This window comes from Piliocolobus tephrosceles, chromosome 9 (assembly GCF_002776525.5).
Source record: "Piliocolobus tephrosceles isolate RC106 chromosome 9, ASM277652v3, whole genome shotgun sequence".
Taxonomy (NCBI): domain Eukaryota; kingdom Metazoa; phylum Chordata; class Mammalia; order Primates; family Cercopithecidae; genus Piliocolobus; species Piliocolobus tephrosceles.
The window spans coordinates 67,910,921-67,929,265 of NC_045442.1; the positions used below are offsets into that span (position 1 = coordinate 67,910,921).

The window sequence follows — 18,345 nt, forward strand, 5'->3', positions numbered from 1 at the left end:
TGGGAGGTCACCATTCAACCCATTACACACCCTTGAAGATGTCTTAAGTAGTGACAGGGACATGTTGATAAGGACGTGAAGGGCTGGCCATGGGGACCTCATAGCTCTTCCAATGCCAGCTTTCATATTTTCTCTCTGTGCCCCGAGCCGTCTCTGAACTACCCACCCTGGACTGCAGCCTCCTTGAGCTTCTCCCTCAGTTCTCCGCTGGGAATGCTGTCTCCCCTGCATCTCAAGGCCCTGCCTCTCTTTCTGGCTGCAGCTCCGCTCTGCCTCCTCCAGGAAGCCCTGACTGACTCATGGTCCCTGGATTCTTCTCGGCCCTTGCCTCCCTTGCCACTCCCTGTCTACACCATCCTTGGACTTTTAACCTCTGGCCTTGCTGGGTCTTTTTTCTTGCACTGTGTGGGAACTGTGACTTCAGGCATGTTGATTAACCTCTCTGAGCCTCGCTTTCCTAGTCCATAAAATGAAGATAGTATTAGTACCTGTCTCATAGGGAAGTTAAATGTGTCAATACGTGTGCATTTCTTAGAATAATGCCTGGAACCCAGTAAGAATTAAATCAGTGAGCTATTACTACTATTTTTGCAGTTATTGTCGGCCAATTTCTTTGCCTGTAAAATGGAATGTGACCCCTGTGTTTCTGGTTATTTTAAGGATTAGGAAATTAGCCAAGCATGGTGGTGGGCACCTGTAATCCCAGCTACTCTGGAGGCTAAGGCACGAGAGTTGCTTGAACCCAGGAGGCGGAGGTTGCAGTGAGCCAAGATCGCGCCACTGCACTCCAGCCTGGGCGACAGAGTAAAACTCTGTCTCAAAAAAAAAAAAAAAAAAAAAACAAAAACAAAAAAGCATAGGATTAGGAATGGGTTGTGTGAAGTGCCTTGCACAGTGCCAGGTCCACAGACGGCACTCAGCAAGGGAATGACCTTAGTTATCCCTGTGCCTCTGAGGGGAGCCCCACACCCCTCCTCCAGGGATCTCCCCAGCAAGAGGCCCCAGGGACCACCAGGTGGTGCCAGGCACTCGGCACAGGCGGCCACCGGCCACCCTGACAGCCTTTGACATACCGTAATTGCTTCCCCCACTACGACTCATTTAAGCACAGAGCTGCTGGCCAGAGCAATTTGCTCCCCATCAATTTTTATTTCCAGGTTTTAAAATAAAATAAAGGGAAATAAAGAAGAAGGTGGGGAAGCCCAAGAACAACACCGCGTCTGTGATAACAAACAAGCCGAGGGCCTCATACCTCAAGAGCACCCGTCAGCCTCCACCCCGGGCTGGGCCTGGCTTCCCCTAGGGCACCCCTCCTGCAGGGCTTAGCACCACTTCCCCTCCACCTCCACGGACCCGCTGCTGGCACAGGACAAGCAGGTGGGAGGGCTGGGCTGGGAGGGTGCTCAGCAGGAGCACGTTTGCAGAGGGCTGGACAAAGAGAGCTCTTAGAACTGGAAGTGGAAATAATAATACTAGCTCCACTTAGAAAGTGGCTCCTGTGTGCCGGGCACAGAGCTGAAGTGCCTGTGTGCATGGCCTTCCTTAATCCTCACAATAATTCCCTGAGGTGGGTGCTCTCATTACCTCCATTTTACAGATAGGAAAACTGAGGCTCAGAGCAGATGTTCCTGTGGTTATTCCTTCTGTTCTTCCTTTGATCTCCTCCCTCTTCCCCCTCCTCCCTCCTCTCCCCTCTTCCTTCTCGTCTCCTCCCTCTCCCCTCCCCTCCCCATCTTCCTTTATCTCTCCCCCAGCCCCCATCATCATCCTTCTTATGTCCTTTCCTCCCTAGAAGTCTATCTACTCAGGATTAAGATCCTTAGCTTGTCTGCTAAAAAAAGATCCTCATAAGTCATCAGACACGTCATTTATTCTTTCATCTATTTAGGTGATATTTGTTGAGGGCTTCCTGTGTGTCAGGAACTAGATGGGTGCTGGAGATCCCTGGGGAACAAGATAGACTCAGTTCTTGCCCTCATAAAGCTTATATTCTAGTGGGGGCGGGAGAAGCCCAGTCAATATTCACCCAGGCGCTCTTACCAAAACCATGACCTTCTCCCACCACACCTATCCACTGGCAAGAACCGTCAGCTCCAGATTCCAAACATACCTGGAGTCCAGCCACGTCCAGCTAGACTTCTCTGACCACCCTGGTCCAAGCCCCCACTGCCTCCCACTACCCCTGTGTGACTACCTTAACTGCCTCATCTCGGAGCCTCTGTTCTTGCCCTGAAGTTGTAGTCAGAGTTTGCTTTTACAAATGCCAGTGCTTTGCAAACGTAGATCGGAGTCTGTCCACTGAGGTTGCAGGGAAAAGAAGGAGCAGCAACCCAGAAATCTAGGGAAGAGTGACCTAGCAGAGGGACCTGTGGGTGCAAAGGGTGTGAGGCTGCAGCGACTTGGCCTGTTAGGAACCTAGCGACTGTCTGAGAGGCAGGAGCAGAAGGCAGTGTGTGGGCAAGGTGAGGAGGCTGCTGGAGGATGGATGCTGGCGCCAGGACGGCCAGGAGCAGGCATCGCAGAGAAGGCATATGCAGCATGCTGGCCAGCCCCAGTGTCTTATGCGATGTCCCACCTGCACACAGGGCAGAACCCGGGTCCCACCCCCGAGCTCAGTGGGATTTCCATGACTTTGCACCTGGCCACAAATCCCTTTGGAGGCTTTTTGTGCCTGGTCTTGCACTGCACCCCCCGAGAGAGAAGCTCATTTCTCACCCTCAAGGAGCAGAGAGCCCAGCAGGATAGCAAAGATGCATTACCACAAGTTCCACCTGCAACTGGTTGTTGGAAAGACTGATTGAGAGATATTCTGAGGCTTCCTCTGCAGTCAATGCCGTGATCCATTAGGAATGTCTACCATTGGCACTGGTGATGGAGTGGTGGCTGTCCAGCCTAGGTCCACAATGGAACAAAAGGGAGGGAAGGTCCCCTTCCCTTTCTCTGCAGGCCTCACCACCAGTCAGGTCCCCATCCTGTCCTCACTGTCCACCTGCTTGGTCCCTCCACCCAACCAGTGCTTTGAGCCTCCAGCCAAGCCCCCCTTCACAGTAGCACCCTCTTGTTCTAAGGCCTCCCACGTGCTCAGAAGGCCCAGAGCAGGCATGAGAGCCTTTTCCTATGATCACAGTCCCCAACATCTCCCCTCCACCCCACCGCTCACTCCCCTGGTGCCATTGCCAACCCAGGACATGTACCCTCTTATACCTCACACAAAGTGCAGTGGGAGCCATTTTCCTTAGAGCACCCATCATTTCCTTTTCTCCTGGGTGCGTGGCCACCCCCAGGAATGCCCATAAAGGCACTCAGAGAGCAGCTTCCACCACACTTCCCCCTTGCCCATCTAACACCCACCGTGCTCCCATCTGTCCAGCTCTGGCTTCCTTCTCAGATTAAATCACTTCCTTCTCAGATTAAATCACTGAGACGAGAGGGGAAAACCGAGGCACCAAGCATTTTCCTAGAAGTGTAGGGCAGACTGGATGGTATTTCCTGGCCATTGGCTTCTAACTCACACCAGAGAGAAGCTGGAACCCTTGTCCATAGCACTATGGGAGGGGAGGAAAAAGGGCCTCGGGGGCCCCAGCAGACATGTGGAGGTCACTCCGGCCTCTGGGCTACCGGGTTCCTGCAGCAGAGTCCTCCTGCCTCCTGCCAGCCACTCCAGCCCCCCAGAGCTTACAAGAGTGCAGTTAATCTCATACAGTTTAAGGACTTATTCAGAGGGGCTCAGTGAATGATGAATGAGGAAAGCATTACCAGCGAAGCACTGGGGCTCCGCAGAGCTGTTTAAAAATGCATTCTCCCATGTAAATTTCTGCTCCATCAATCCTTATGACATGTCAAACATTGCTATTGTTTCCTGAACAAATTGTACCGCGTGCCCTTCTCTGCAGATTTGTGCATGGGAGCAGAACTGCTCGCCGGCACCGGCCGCCTGCCTCTGTTGCTGGGACCCAGGGCTGCTGCGGAGGCAGCTGGGCCCGCCTTGCTTCAGAGCAGAAGCCCCGTGCGGGGCATTCCTATGAGGGTGCGTGCGTGACGGGAGTGTGGGCGCTGGTGGGGAGTGATTGAGTGTGTGCCTGCCAGCCTGTGGCCTGCAGGGACAGACACCCAGGTGTCTAGGGAGGGGGTGTGGAGGAGACCACAGGGGCTGAGACTAGGCTGGGGACAAGTAGGGGTGCTGCTTGAGGCAGAGAAAGAGAGAGAAAGTGTGTGTGTGTGTGTGTGTGTGTGTGTGTGTGTGTGTGTGTGTGTAGTGTGTGTGTGAGGGGTGGAGGTGTGGGAGACCTCTGAGTAGAGTCTACCTGAGCCAGACAGAGAAAAAGAAAGTTTCTAGGAGAGTGTGCGGGGGGTGCAGGATGCAGAAAGCTGTTGGCAACTGCCTGAGACGCAGAGAGAGGAAAAGAAAGGGGTTGTGTGTGGTGGTGCGTGTGTTTAAAGAAGCAGGAAGTATGGAGACACAGGAAGAGAGATGACACGAAGACACACAAGGCAGGCACCCTGTAAGGTATGCCTGTAAGGGACCCTGTTCCAGGGCAAATCAATGGAAGAGGGTGAGAGATGATGACTGTTAATTGCGAAGACAGGCTGGGCAAGAAGGGGGGTTCTCAGGAAGGGGACAAAGAGACAGGAGGGCCTGAGCGCTGTTGGAATAGCGGGTCCCAGGAGAGTGGGCGTGGGATGTGGCACTGAGCACCAGAGGGCCGGGAGCTGGGCTGGACATAGAGTTCTGAATGCACAAGATGAAGGGGGATTACATGAGAGGGTGCCGTGGGAAAAGCCCCAGGTGGGTCAGGAAGGGCACCTGCAGCCAGCCAGACTGCCCCATCCTTCCAAGGTGGCCTCAGGTTGGGCCACACAGCTCTCTCCAATCCAGGCCCTGAGTCACCTGCACAGACCAAGACCAAGCCTGGGGCAGGGGTGGGGCCCTTCTTTAAGGGTCTGTGGGAGGCACCTACTTGGGTATCTGAGGGTCTAGGCTCAGGGGCTACATCCTGGGAAATCACAACCAGAGACCCTTGCCACCTTTGCTGGTGGGCATAGCTAGAGTTGCTGGGAGCCTGCTCTCTCCAAGTAGAAGGTAGGGAGCAGAAGCCACCATGGCAAGAAGGGCAAACTGCCTGTGGGGGCCCATCGGGCATCAACAGGGCGAGGAGGATGACCCTGGTAGGAGCAGCGTGGACCCCATGGCCGAGGTCTCAAGCTTGGACTAAGACTTCTCAGGCTCAGGCTTCACTCCCCCAGCCCCACCAAAGGGAGGGGAGGTCTTAAGAGCGCACGCCTTGGAGTTAACCATGATGGTTCATGTTCTAGCGCTGTGACTGTGTCACCCTGGCCAAGTCAATTGACCTCTCTGAGTCTCTGTCCCCTCCTTCATCTGTAAAGTGGGGATGCTATGGTGCTGGTCCTATAGGGCTGTTGGGAAGATGGAATGAAATAAAGTGCAGGAAATGCTTGGTAAATTTGGTGACACATAGTTAAGTGCTCAAAACGAAATGTCAGAGGGGCAGTCTCTTGCCCCTTCCCTTTGCTACGGCCAGGAGAAAGACTGGCATTGCTGACTCAGGCCTCACCAGACCAAGCATGTAGCCATTCCCCCACCATAGGCTCCTCCAATCACCTTGTATTAACCTTGGAATTTCCCCCATATGTATTTATTTTTTTCCTTTTTGTCAGCAGAAGAAAATTACACTTCTGCCGGCATTGTCCATCACAGAAATAAGCACTTGCAGATGCAATTATAAAGGCCAAATGACGGAATTAGTTTTGCTGGTAATGCCGGCACTGGGGAGAATCAGAAGAAATGCCTTATAAATCAGGCGCTAGGCAGCAGCCAGTCTCAGCTGCACCCTCTCCCCCACATGCTGACTGCAGGGCAGGGGCTGACCGCAAGGAGGGTGCTGAGCGCTGAGCGGCCACTGATCTTCACTGCTCTTCCCCTGATGGTTCTGCTGAGGGAGGTTGTTGGGGGAGGCAGAGACTTCCTGAGCCCTCCTCCAGGCCTTGGTGCCAGCAGGTGCCCAGCTCTCTCCGGAAGCTACCTGGACTCCTTGGTGCCCAGGCGATGCCTGGCCCATAGACTGACATACATCTGCCCAAAGACAGCTTCTCCAGGATGAATCTATCTAAGCCAGCAGCCTCAGTGACCTTCAAGCCCACTTTCAGCCTTGTTTTCCTCGTAGTTCTTACCACTGCCTGGAATTACATTACTTAGTTATTTCTCCCCTTGGTGCTCTGTCTCCCCATTCTGACTTTTGTGTGTGTGTGTGAGACGAGTCCGCCTCTGTCCTAGGCTGAAATGCAATGGTGCCATCTCGGCTCACTGCCACCTCCGCCTCCCAGGTTCAAGCGATTCTCCAGCCTCAGCCTCCCGAGTAGCTGGGATTACAGGTGCACGCCACCATGCCCGGCTAGTTTTTGTATTTTTAGGAGAGACAGGGTTTCACCGTGTTGGCCAGGATGGTCTTGATCTCTTGACCTCAGGTTATCTTCCTGTCTTGGCCTCCCAAAGTGCTGGGATTACAGGCATGAGCCACCGTGCCTGGCCTCCACATTCTGATTTTAAGTGGCAGTCCAGGTTGTCATGCTTAGGATGTGACTTCAGTGTTGGGCACAGCAGCCAGCACATGGGAAAATTTCAAAAAAAAATATTACTAGGCCGGGCGCAGTGGCTCATGCCTGTAATCCTAGCATTTTGGGAGGCCAAGGCAGGCGGATCACAAGGTCAGGAGTTCGAGACCAGCCTGACCAACATGGTGAAACCCTGTCTCTACTAAAAATACAAAAATTAGCTGGGCGTGATGGCACACACCTGTCATCCCAGCTACTCAGGAGGCTGAGGCAGGAGAATTGCTTGAACCCAGGAGGTGGAGGTTGCAGTGAGCCGAGATCGCGCCATTGCTCTCCAGCCTGGGTGACAGAGTGAGACTACGTCTCAAAAAAAATTTACTAAACATGTGACTGAACAAATGTCTGGTCACTGTTTTCATGAAGGTGCCTTCAGCGGTGTGCCGGGCATCTTCAGCTGCCCCTGCACATCCTCTGTGCCTGTCTCCTTTTGGGTGGGGCGGGGGCAATAGGGAGCCTGAGCAGGGGCCAGGGCATTGGAGGTGCTCTATAAACCCCACCTGGCCTCATGCAATCTGGCAAACCCTCTGTCGCTGCTTGCTGCCCCCACGGTGCCTGATCGGGGGTACCAGCCCCACAGAAGGAAGGTAATGCTGACCCTCCATGGCTGGCAATGGAAATCAACCTTCTACTAAACTGGGCAGAGACGTTGAGCCCTGTATCAAAACTGAGTTAGATACAAACTTCTCTCCTTCACAGGGAGGAAAGTGGGGCACACACAGACAGTTTTCAGGAATGGCAGATTCTGCCAGGTGTTCCAAGAGAGGGATGAGCAGGGGCTCCTGGGTCAAGACCAATGAATGGTTAGGGACTCTAGGAGAGGGGCATTTGGGATGGGCCTCGGGGGTGGATCAGAGTTTGGAAGGCAGTTACAGAATGAAAGGATAGAGGAACCAGCAATGAGAGAACAGTCTGGGGTGCACCAGGGAAACGGTAGATACAAGAACACTAAGCCCAACCAGACTGTGGACAACCTTGACACTAGGGTCTGAAATTAATTCAGCCGATCATAGGGAGCCATTGAAGGATTTTGAACAGAGAAGGACAATAATTTTAGCTACTGGCTTTGACTTTTTGCCCCTGGGCCTCTTATGAGAACCTTGACAAGTAGTAAAATGCACTAGTATGTACCTCTGAGTGCCAGCCAGAGCTGGGGGGAGCCATTAGATGGCAGTGGAGACACAGAGGCGCCAGAGGGAGGAGCCTGGAGCACAGTTGAGGTGCTCACCTGGAGCCTTGGTTTGGCATCTTTTTTTTTTTTTTTCCTTTTTTTGACAGGGTCTCACTCTGTCACCCAGGCTGGAGTGCAGTGGTGCAATCTCAGTTCACTGCAACCTCCGCTTCCCAGGTTCAAGCGATTCTCCTGCCTCACCCTCCTGAGTAGCTGGGACTACAGGCAACTGCCACCATGACCGGCTAATTTTTCTATTTTTAATAGAGATGGGGTTTCACCATGTTGACCAGGCTGGTCTTGAACTCCTGACCTCAAGTGACCCATCCGCCTCAGCCTCCCCAAACCAAAGTGCTGGGATTACTGGCATGAGCCACCATGCCTGGCCTTTGATTTGGCATTTCTTAGGTACAATATGAAAGTGGCCAGCTGGGCCATCCCCTTCCCCAATCCCTGTCGCCATCTGGCTGGCCTGTGAGACCCTGGAAGTTACTCTGCAGGGAGACAGACATGCTCATTCCTAGAACATCGCAGGGAAGGGGGTGTTTGTAGCAGGAAGAGGAAATTTTGCTCTCTATACTTAGGCCCTTGGCACTCCTCAAACCCTCCTTCCTAAAATGGGCCCCAAGGGTCACGGTCTGTCTGCCACTTCATTTGTCTGTTGGACTTTTAGTTGGTAAGCCACAAACAAGTCTGGCTTGGGAGGAGGTTGTTTAAAAGGTGCCATGACAAACAGTCACTTAACACCACTGCGCCTCTGCTTCCTCACTTGCAAAAGTGGGTGGGAGGTAATAACAGTACTTACCTGTGGAGATCTGGTCAACATTAAATTCATACATTGGTATGTGTCATGAGAACGTGGATGTAGTTGTAGTTATAGGTGACAGAGACAGACTTACCTTTCCTGAGCTGCCTTTATGTCCGGGCCCTGTACTAGGCCCTGGGCACATGTGGACCCCATGACCCCATGCTGCCTTCTGGGAGCCACGTCCTGGTTGGGGGAGACATGCGTTAGCCTCAGCTTCAGTGCCTCAGTGTGATCAGGGCTGGGAATGCTGAGTGAGTGCAGGGAGGAGCCCTAACTTTGCCTTGGGGGTCAGGGAGGGCAGAAGAGTGTGAGCCAGGCAGGAGAGGGAGGGACGCCATCCAAGTGGAGGGGTCAGAGCCAGGTCCTGGGAGCTGCACGTGCTCTAGTCTGGGTCAGAAATGAGGCTAGACATTCAGGGCCGACGAGGTGTGTAGGAGGGGAGGGGTTTTCTTTTGAGCGCAGATCTACGGCCTCCTCCTGGGCCCAGGGCCCCTGACAGGCCCTGCTGCAGCCTGGCGCTGGCCCCACACCCGACAAGGCCCAAGGTCAGTGCTGCTGCCTTCACCCTGGCAGGGCCAAGGAGCAGCTTTTCATTTAGTTCGGCTTCCTACACTTGAAAACTGAAAGCTCTCCCTCTCCTCCTCACCCAGGCATACATATTTCACACGGTCATTAGGCGGTGGCACTGGAGGACTCACAAATCTTCCCTGGTCAGCATCGGCAGCCTGGGCGGGCAGTGAGAGGCCCCGGGGACAAGGGTCACCGTGGGAGCCATGGCTGTGCCCAGTTCAACGTGGGCAGGGGAAGGGCAAGCCTTGCAAGGGTTGGAGTTGTGAAGCCAGCTTCTGCTCTAAGACAGTCCAGTCCTGTCTCCTGGGGCTCATCACCCAATTTCCCTGGGCCTCAGCGGCTTCAGGCCCCAGGGGGAAGGGGATGGGACGTAGGCACCTCACACATCCTTCCCGTCCTGACAATCCAGAGCAATTTTGTGGGGCACCCAGATCTGAAGGGCTCATCGCCAGGTCTCAGATGTGACCTTCTCCAGGGGCAGCATGCCCGCCATGACCCAGGCCCCTCCCTTCCTGCACACCCCACTTTCTGTTTCTCAGCTGCTGTCCTCCGCCTCCTAGCCTGCTGTCCCTCCTCTACTTCCCTTTCCCTTTTCCTTCTACCATTTGCTTCTCTTCTGTCCCCTTTCTTCTGAGTCCTGCCTTCTTTATCTTCACCCCAGTCTCTCTGCCCCTTCCCTATTTTCTCTAAACCACCCCCTTCTTATTCATTTTTCAGGCATTTAAGAAGCATCTACTGCATGCCAGGCACCGTCTGTGCTGCGCAGTGAGCACCACAGGTGCCTTCTCTGCCCTCGTCCTTCCCCAAACCCTTTTCCTTTGACAAAGGCAAATGATGGGGGCCAAGGAGGTATGGTTTGGTCACACAGTGACCTGGAACTGAGGTCTCCACACCACAGTGACCCCTCGCCAAGGGGCTCAATGGCATGGCAGTCAGATCTTCCCGAGACCAAGCTGCAGTTATAACAGTCCAACAAGACCATGCATTGATGACCATGATTGTCAGTGGAACCTGGGGGTGGGAAGGGCTCTGGGATTCCTCCCGCTCCCCTTCTCCTCCGTCCCTGTAAAGTGAGGATGAATCTGGGGTTGCTTTGGGCAGTGTGGTCTCCTCTTGCCTGGAATAACCAGGCTCCCTTCCTCCTGAGAACAAGCACCTGTCTTGGCTCAGAGGCAATAACTGATGGAGGGCAAGGGCATGGCTAGATGGCACAGGATTCAAATCCAGCACTGTTCTTTCTCTAGCTGTGAAGCCTTGAGTGAACTATGTACTGTCTCGATGCCTCGGTTTCCCCATCTGTAAATTGGAGGTGGTGCTGATAATAGTACCTACCTCACAGGGCTGTTGTGAGGGTGAAGGGGTTGTAGGTAGAAGGCGTGCAGGAGCCAGCAGTGGCTGCTGCTGTTGTGAGGAATGGTGCAGGCAGTGGGAGAGGCCCTGTCTGGGAGCCAGTCCTGGGTTGGAGGGTGGTGACATGGCTCAGTGCCTTCCTTTCACTTGTTTAGCACACAGCCCCTGAGAACCTGTGAGGAGCTCTGAGCCTGGGTGGGCTGGTGGTGGGGACAGAGGTCTGCACAGTCTGTAGGAGCGTAAGCTGTGGGGATATTGAGTGGAAATCTGGCACAAGAGGCAGTCCTATACAAGCTGGCAGCCCAGAGCCCCCAGAAATGGCATCTTTCTGTATAGCCAAGTTTTCTGGATAACTAAGATCTTAACCCTTTGGGTATAAACTTTTTTTCATTTCATTCATTTGGGATAGAAATATATTTTTCACTTATCTGCCTTCCTGAACTGAAGATACTAAACACAAATTAGCTTTTCCTTGAAAATTCAGGCTTATCATAAAGAACATAGAATTTACTGGATTTCATAGAATCCAGGAACTTTAAAAGGAACCTCAAAAAATATTGAGCACAAAGGGATCAAAACATATTTTTAGCCGTGAGGGCTTTATCCACTTACAATCTTATAGAGATACCTTAAATACAGAACAGATGCAAGTGGACCCCAAAGTCAGTCTGAGGCCTTTCCCTATGGGCATCTGGTGGCAGGCAGCAGTTTGCCCAGCTCTAGGGCAGTGGCCTGGGAAGAGAGCAGAGGTCACATCTAGAACAGCACTTTGCATGGATTATGTGTTTCATAAGTAACTACTGAATGAACAAATGATGTCATTTAGCCTGCACTGTGGATTAGAACCATGTCAGGGACAATATAGAAGCCAATGTTCCCAGCCACAAAGCCAAACCCCTACTAGAACTTCAGGTCGGGGGAGATGGAGGAGGGCCTCACTGGGATGGCCACAGAGAATGAACACCAGGTGGGGGTGGAGAGGCCAGTTTCTGTCCCACTCTGCTTCCGACCTGCTCCTAAGCCAGACTGGCAGCAGGCTTTCACCAGGCCTCACTGAGGTCTGAGCCGCCATTGTGTGACCTGTGAGACAGATGGAAATGTCTGTCTCCCTACCACATGGACAGCTGTGAGGGGAAAACGAAGCCATAGTAAACCTGGATGTTCTTTGAAAATGTAAAAGGTATGACAGCCATGCAGGCTGCCACCATCATTGTCCTTGTCATCAGCATAAGGCTGGCCTCTCTCCTGTCTATCTCTTTTGACCATAAGTGATGCCAGCCTGGAGCAGCCCAGTTAAAAGAGGTCTCAATTAGCCAGGCACAGCGGCTGATCCCTGTAGTCCCAGCTACTCAGGAGGCCACAGTGGGAGGATCCCTTGAGCCCAGCAGTTGGAGGCCAACCTGGGCAACACAGAGAGACCCATTTCTAAAAAAAAAAAAAAGAAAAAAGAAAAAAAAGAGAGAGAGAGTGATCTCAGTGAACTCACAAACCAAATCAAGGGTGGGGAAGGGATGTCAGATCAGATTCAGGATTCTAAGACTACCAGAATTTGGCCTTCTCTTCTCCTAGCTCTCCTGAGGTCTGGGTGCATCTTCATCCTCCCCAAACGTGCAGCAGCTCTCAGTTCATGTCGTCCCTGCCTAACTCTTTGAGGAAAGCTTTTATCCCCAGCAACGCAACAGGAAGAGTCCCCAGAGGATTCTGATGGACCCAGCTGTGGTCAAGAGCCATTCCCAGGCCAGTCCCTGTGGTCAGGGACAGGCAGGCAGTTCCCAGTCAGGCCTTTTGTGCAAGCAGAGAGAGGAAGGAGCCAGAGGAGACGGGTGGAGAGGGTGGCAGAGTCTTTCTAAAAGTGAAGGCCACCGGGCAGATAGGTCTGCCCTGTGCATGCAATGGATTTGAAAGAATTTCCAGGGTCAAAGAAGGGAGGGACCAGAGGGCTTCCCCCAATGGCTAGCACATCTGACTTGGAGGCTTTAAGGACTGTGGGAGAAAAACCAGAAGAACCCACCAGATGGCTGACACCCACCTTTGTCTGTGATACTCTCAAAACCACAGGCTATGATCCCAGGCCACAGGTCCAGGGTCTCTCTCCCAAGCTCTCTGAGCATCTGCAGAGAAGAAGCTTGTCCCGCCTGGAGGGGGCATGAGCCCCCATGAGCCCAGGAGGGGTGGCTTCACTCAGTGAGAGATGCCTGGTAGACCAGTCCTGTAGAACTGCGCCTTCCAATATAAATTTAAACAGCCAGTAGCAGCCTGTGGCATCCTTACTGAACAGCATGGTTCTAGAAAATTCCACCTGGGCCAAAGGAGACATGTGAGAGGAATACGGATTTCCTGTGGACCTGAAACCTCAGCTGGGCCTGGCAGTAATGACTTCTTGTTCTCACCATTGCAGGCAACAGACAATGATGCAGGCACCTTTGGGGAAGTCAACTATTTCTTCAGTGATGACCCAGACAGGTGAGACTCTGCCCACAGTCCCTCAGGCCCCTCCGCGGTGGTCCTTGGCCCTCCCCAGACTCATGAGATCTGGGAACTTTTCAGTGCCCAGGGAGGGAGGTGCTGGGCCCTGTGGCTAGAGCACTGGACTAGAAGTTGGAGCCCATGGGCACTGTGGCTGGTTTGACCCTGATTGTGGCACAGCCTTGGTCAAGTCTCCTCAGGTCTCTGAGGCACAGCTTATCTGACCCTCAAAAGATAGCCTTTAACTTTGGGAATGGATCCATTGTGTCTCTGAGAGGCTTTGAAGTACTAGCGACTGCATACCACCACCACCACCATCACCACCACCGCCAGCCGCAGCAACTACGTGTCAGGCTCATCATGGCCAAGGGCTTCACACGCAATGTCTCAAGTCATCCTCTCAGTGAAATGACAGAGGAACTCAGTGCTAGGCACTTTTATCATCCCCACTTTACAGGTGAGGAAAGTGCAACACAGAGAGGCTAAGTCACTTGTCCAAAGTCACACAGCTGTAAGTGCCATGGTCAGGCTTCTGCATGTGACCTTCACCACTAGGCTACACAGCCTGCCCCAGGAGGGCTCTCAATGTGCAGCAGCCCATAGGCAGGTTGCTCGCCTCCCTGCCTGACACATGCCAGCCTTGCCCCATCACTCCTCATGGTAACATGGTCCAGGCTTGGTTTTGGGCCTTGTCTTCAATTAATCCAAGCCAAAGGGCAGCCTTCTCACTTTTTTTTTTTTTTTTTTAAACAGAGTCTCACTCTGTTGCCCAGACTGGAGTTTTATGGCACGATCTCGGCTCACTGCAACCTCCCCCTCCTAGGTTCAAGCAATTCTCCTGCCTCAGCCTCCTGAGTAGCTGGGATTACAGGCACCCACCACCACACCTGGCTAATTTTTGTATTTTTAGTAGAGATGGGATTTCACCATGTTGGCCAGGCTGGTCTCGAACTCCTGACCTCAGGTGATCCACCCACCTCGGCCTCCCAAGTGCTGGGATTACAGGCCTGAGCCACTGCACCCAGCCCCCTCTCACTTTTAACATGCTCAAAGGCCACGTGTCTGATGCACTGGGAAGCCCGGTGGAATGAGTGAGGCGGTGGGTGTCAACTTGAATGACTGACCCCGACTATCTGTGAGAAGGATCAAGAAAAGATGGGGAAGAAGCTGGATGCAGTGGCTCATGCCTGTAATCCCAGCAGTTTGGGAGGCCGAGGTGGGTGGATTACCTGATGTCAGGAGTTCAAGACCAGCCTGGCCAACATGATGAAACCCTATCTCTACTAAAAATACAAGAATTAGCCAGGCATGGTGGCAGGTGCCTGTAGTCCCAGCTACTTGGGAGGCTGAGGCAGGAGACTGGTTTGAACCTAGGAGGCAGAGGTTGCAATGAGCTGAGATTGTGCCACTGTACTCCAGCCTGGGTGACAGAGTGAAACCCTGTCTCAAAAAAGAAGAAGAGACAAGGAGATTGTTAGGGGCATCTGGCCATTCTCTGTCACTCAGTGATGGGGGCCTCAAATGGGAGGAAGGCACCAACACGGCTAAGTGCACAGGGAACCCTTTCCCCAGGGGACCCATGTTCATGTAGCCTTATCCTGGTCATCTTGGATGGTCTCACCTGTTCCCGTCTTCTGGGCCTGAAACTTTCCTCACTCCGAGCCAGAACCTTCCAGGCTTGGTGGTTGGCAGCTGTGGTCAGAGCACACAGATGTCAACTGACGTCTCAGATGAGGCTCCTGAGGGGACATTTAGAGGACATAGTTGGAGGGGTTGTCTTGCCGTACCTTTCTACTACCCAGGAGATGTCTACCAACCTCCCGCTCAAGGCTCATTTCCTCAAAGTCAAGGGGCAGCTCCCAAAAGAGGACCAGCCACCCTGCCCTTTACCAGCTGCTTTCTGCCCATTCCTAGCATGCTGGTGCATCTAAATTTCTGCAATAGGTAGGAACTCCTGTTCACAGCAGGAGGGTTGTTCTGCCTGGGTTTCCTCTTTGCTTAAATCAGGCAACTCCTCCTGCCCACCTCGTGTGATCCTGATCCCTGCCCCCACCCACCGCCTTTAGAAATAGCAGCTCTTCTCAGGGCAAGTGAAAGGGAAGGCAGATTTCAGACTTCATTTATTTCTGTTTGTCACTCTGGGCAAGGACAGGCTGGGAAATGCCGGCCCCATCAAGCCTGTTTTAAACCACGGTGTTCCCTCCCTCCATCCTCCCGGCCTGGCACAGGTTCTCGCTGGACAAGGACACGGGACTCATCATGCTGATTGCCAGGCTGGACTATGAGCTCATCCAGCGCTTCACCCTGACCATCATTGCCCGGGACGGGGGCGGCGAGGAGACCACAGGCCGGGTCAGGATCAATGTGTTGGATGTCAACGACAACGTGCCCACCTTCCAGAAAGATGCTTATGTGGGTGCTCTGCGGGAGAACGAGCCTTCTGTTACACAGCTGGTGCGGCTCCGGGTAAGGTGCCAGGGAGCCCTGCACTCCTGCCATTCATCTTACCCTTCCGCCTGTACTTGCTTGCTTGCTTCTTTTTTGTTTTTTGTTGTTTTGAGACAGGGTCTCACTCTTTCACCCAGGCTGGAGTGCAGTGGTACAATCAGAGTTCATTACAGCCCCAAACTCCTGGGCTCAAGCAATCCTCCTGTCTCTGCCTCCTTAGCAGCTGGGACTACAGGCTTGAGCCACCGTGCCTAGCCTGTGCTTTCTTCTTGACCAACCCCTCGGGAACCCACTGCAAGAGGGGCTGACCTCCCATCCACAAAGAATGCTGCACAGATTTGAGAGTCAAATTCTTGGTCTATGTTGGGCCTTCTCTGAGCAACACCTCATGTCCTTGGGTACCAAGTGGGGCTTTATATGTCTCAGCTTAAATATTAGGTCAGAATTAGCAAAAGATCTCCCTCCCCCCCCCATCCGCCGCCATCTCCCTTAGCAAGGGCATTGAGTGGGGAGCACTTCCTTGTGTCAGGACCCCCTCCAAGCCCTTTAATGACTGACTAGAATCAGGAAGTGCTGCAGCTGGAAGGAGCTACAGAGACCATGGAGTGCAACCCCATTTTACAGAAGGGGAACCCGGAGGGGAGACGCTTGCCCATGAAGACATAGTTAGTACAGGAGACGCTTGCCCATGAAGACATAGTTAGTACAGTATCAGAGCCAGGTCTAGTCCTGGAATGCTGTTCTCCAAGTGCTTCCTGCAATAAGTCCCCACTAGGCTTCAGTGACCTTTAACCAGAGACTTTTAAATGTCCCCCCTTCCCCATGCTGCCTACCCAAAGGGATGGGACCCAGAGCCTCCATTTGGAACTTGTTTTCGAAGCAGGCAGGGATGAAGGCAAGGCTGGAAGGGTGGGCACAGGGGATACCTAGAAGAACAGACCATGTGCCCGCCCAGCCTGGCCATGGCCCCCCATACAACCCTGTCCTGCCGCGCTCTCCCTGCTCAGCTCCAGGTATACCCCGAGTGATGGGGACCACTGGAGGCTCTAGAGTGAGGGACGACCTGGAAAGAAGCTCAGAGAAGACAGTCAAGGGGAAGAGGGATCCCTGGCCCCACTCCAGGTGCCTTCTTTTCTCCTTGCTTTCCTGCAATATGCATGGATTAGACACCCACTGTGGCCAAACGCTGGGTTGGCCTGTAGGTATGCAGCAGCAATCCAGAAACAAGGTTCCTGCTCACATGAAACCGATGGTCTAAGCGAGGGAGGCAGAAATTAGATAAGAAATTACCACTGGGTGTAAGGGGACCAATGAGATAAGGCGACCCAAGGGCCCTAACCGGGTCCAGGAGTCAGGGAGGGCGTCTGCAGGTGGGGGTGTTCCAGCTGGGGTTGGGGGTGGGAAGTAATTGTGTCTCAGCCTCTGGGAAGGCCAGGCCTCCGCATTCTTCCTGGGCATCCTTCCTGCCCTCTACATTCCCCAGGCTGCCTCCACAGGCAGCACACGGAGGGGAGCAGGGCGTCTGCTGGGAGCCAGAGTGCGGCCTCTAGTTGAAGCACAAGGGGTGTCTCCTGGGGTCCTGGGCCAGGACAAGACCCAAGGCTGGATCACCCAAAAAAGGAGCTGTCAGCAGGGTCAGCCTTCCCCTCCCTCCCAGCTGCCCACCCTCTTTTGGTCCCCAGCCTCCTGCCGGCTCACAGCTCTTGTCTGCCCTCTTCCTTCCAGGCAACAGATGAAGACTCCCCTCCCAACAACCAGATCACCTACAGCATTGTCAGTGCGTCTGCCTTTGGCAGCTACTTTGACATCAGCCTGTACGAGGGCTATGGAGGTAGGTGTGGGGCAGAACTCGGGGCCCAGCCAGGAGGGAGGCTGGGGGCTCTCTGCACTCACACCTCCCTTGTGCAGGTGGGGCGGGCACCCCATGTCTCCCTGACACCCTGGGCTACTCAGGAAGCTGCCCTGAGCACCTGGGGCTGGAGCAGGATGTGGCCTGAGTCGCCCTTCCGTAGGGTCAACATCTGTGTCTCTCATCAGCGGGATCTCTCTCTGGTTCTCAGGCCATGGCCAGCCCTGCAATCTGGCCAGAAGTGTGATGGTAACAGAATCTCTGGGGCTCCCTGTTTCTTACCAAGGCTGAGGGCAGGTCCGTGGGATGGAAGCTCGTTAGCCAAGCCTCCCTACCCTTTGGGCGGCCCTGTGGGGCCAGGCACTCTGCACCATGCCCTGCTGCCTGCTGTGGGTCCCCATCCCTGGAGCCCTGGCAGGAAATAGCAGCAGCAATCTCAAGCTCCAAGATCCCAAGAGAGACTACTTTGTTTTTCAGACGAGGCAGCTAAGGCCCAGAGACAGGGAGCAACTTGCCTGAGCTCACCCAGCAAAGCTGCTGAGCTTGGCACCAAGTCCCTGTGTGGTCTGGCCCTTGGTTGCCTTGCAAGCCTCAACTCTCAGCAGCCCTTCCCCCACCAGAGTCCAGCCTCTTCGAACACTTTGACACTTGTCTCCCCTTACTGGTGTTCACTCCCATGTCTTTGCAAAGTGTGTTCCTTTTGCCAGGAAAGCCCTTCCTCCTTTTCCCTTGGTCCCGCCTCCCTTTGGTTGTCCAGTGTGTAGCCCCTGGCTAGCTTTAAGGGCTTATTTAACACTTCCTCCTATGGGAAGCTTCTCTGATTCCTGGCGCCAGGGTTAGGTGCCCCCAGGGCAGAAGGGATCAATGTGTATTGAATGACTGTGGGTCCAGTGCTCACTCCTCCCACTGCCCCACAGTTAGTTCAGAGAAATGCCATTGTAGAAACTGCAGTTCTGACCAGCGCAGTGGCTCAGGCCTAGTAATCTCAGCACTTTGGGAGGCCAAGGCCAGTAGATCAATTGAGGTCAGAAGTTCGAGACCAGCCTGGCCAACATG

The 18,345-nt window shown here is 53.7% G+C and overlaps 1 protein-coding gene across 1 annotated transcript in view; it reads left to right on the forward strand.

Annotated features, from left to right (window-relative positions):
• Window positions 1-4,458: 4,458 nt before the first annotated feature.
• Window positions 4,459-18,345, forward strand: part of LOC111537880 (cadherin-23-like) — a 45,427-nt gene continuing 31,540 nt past the window's right edge. The window contains exons 1-4 of the mRNA XM_023204999.3: window positions 4,459-4,507; window positions 12,925-12,989; window positions 15,221-15,458; window positions 17,166-17,271. Of these exons, the coding sequence (XP_023060767.1) occupies window positions 4,472-4,507; window positions 12,925-12,989; window positions 15,221-15,458; window positions 17,166-17,271 (445 nt within the window). The 5' untranslated portion in view covers window positions 4,459-4,471. The remainder of the gene's footprint in view (window positions 4,508-12,924; window positions 12,990-15,220; window positions 15,459-17,165; window positions 17,272-18,345) is intronic.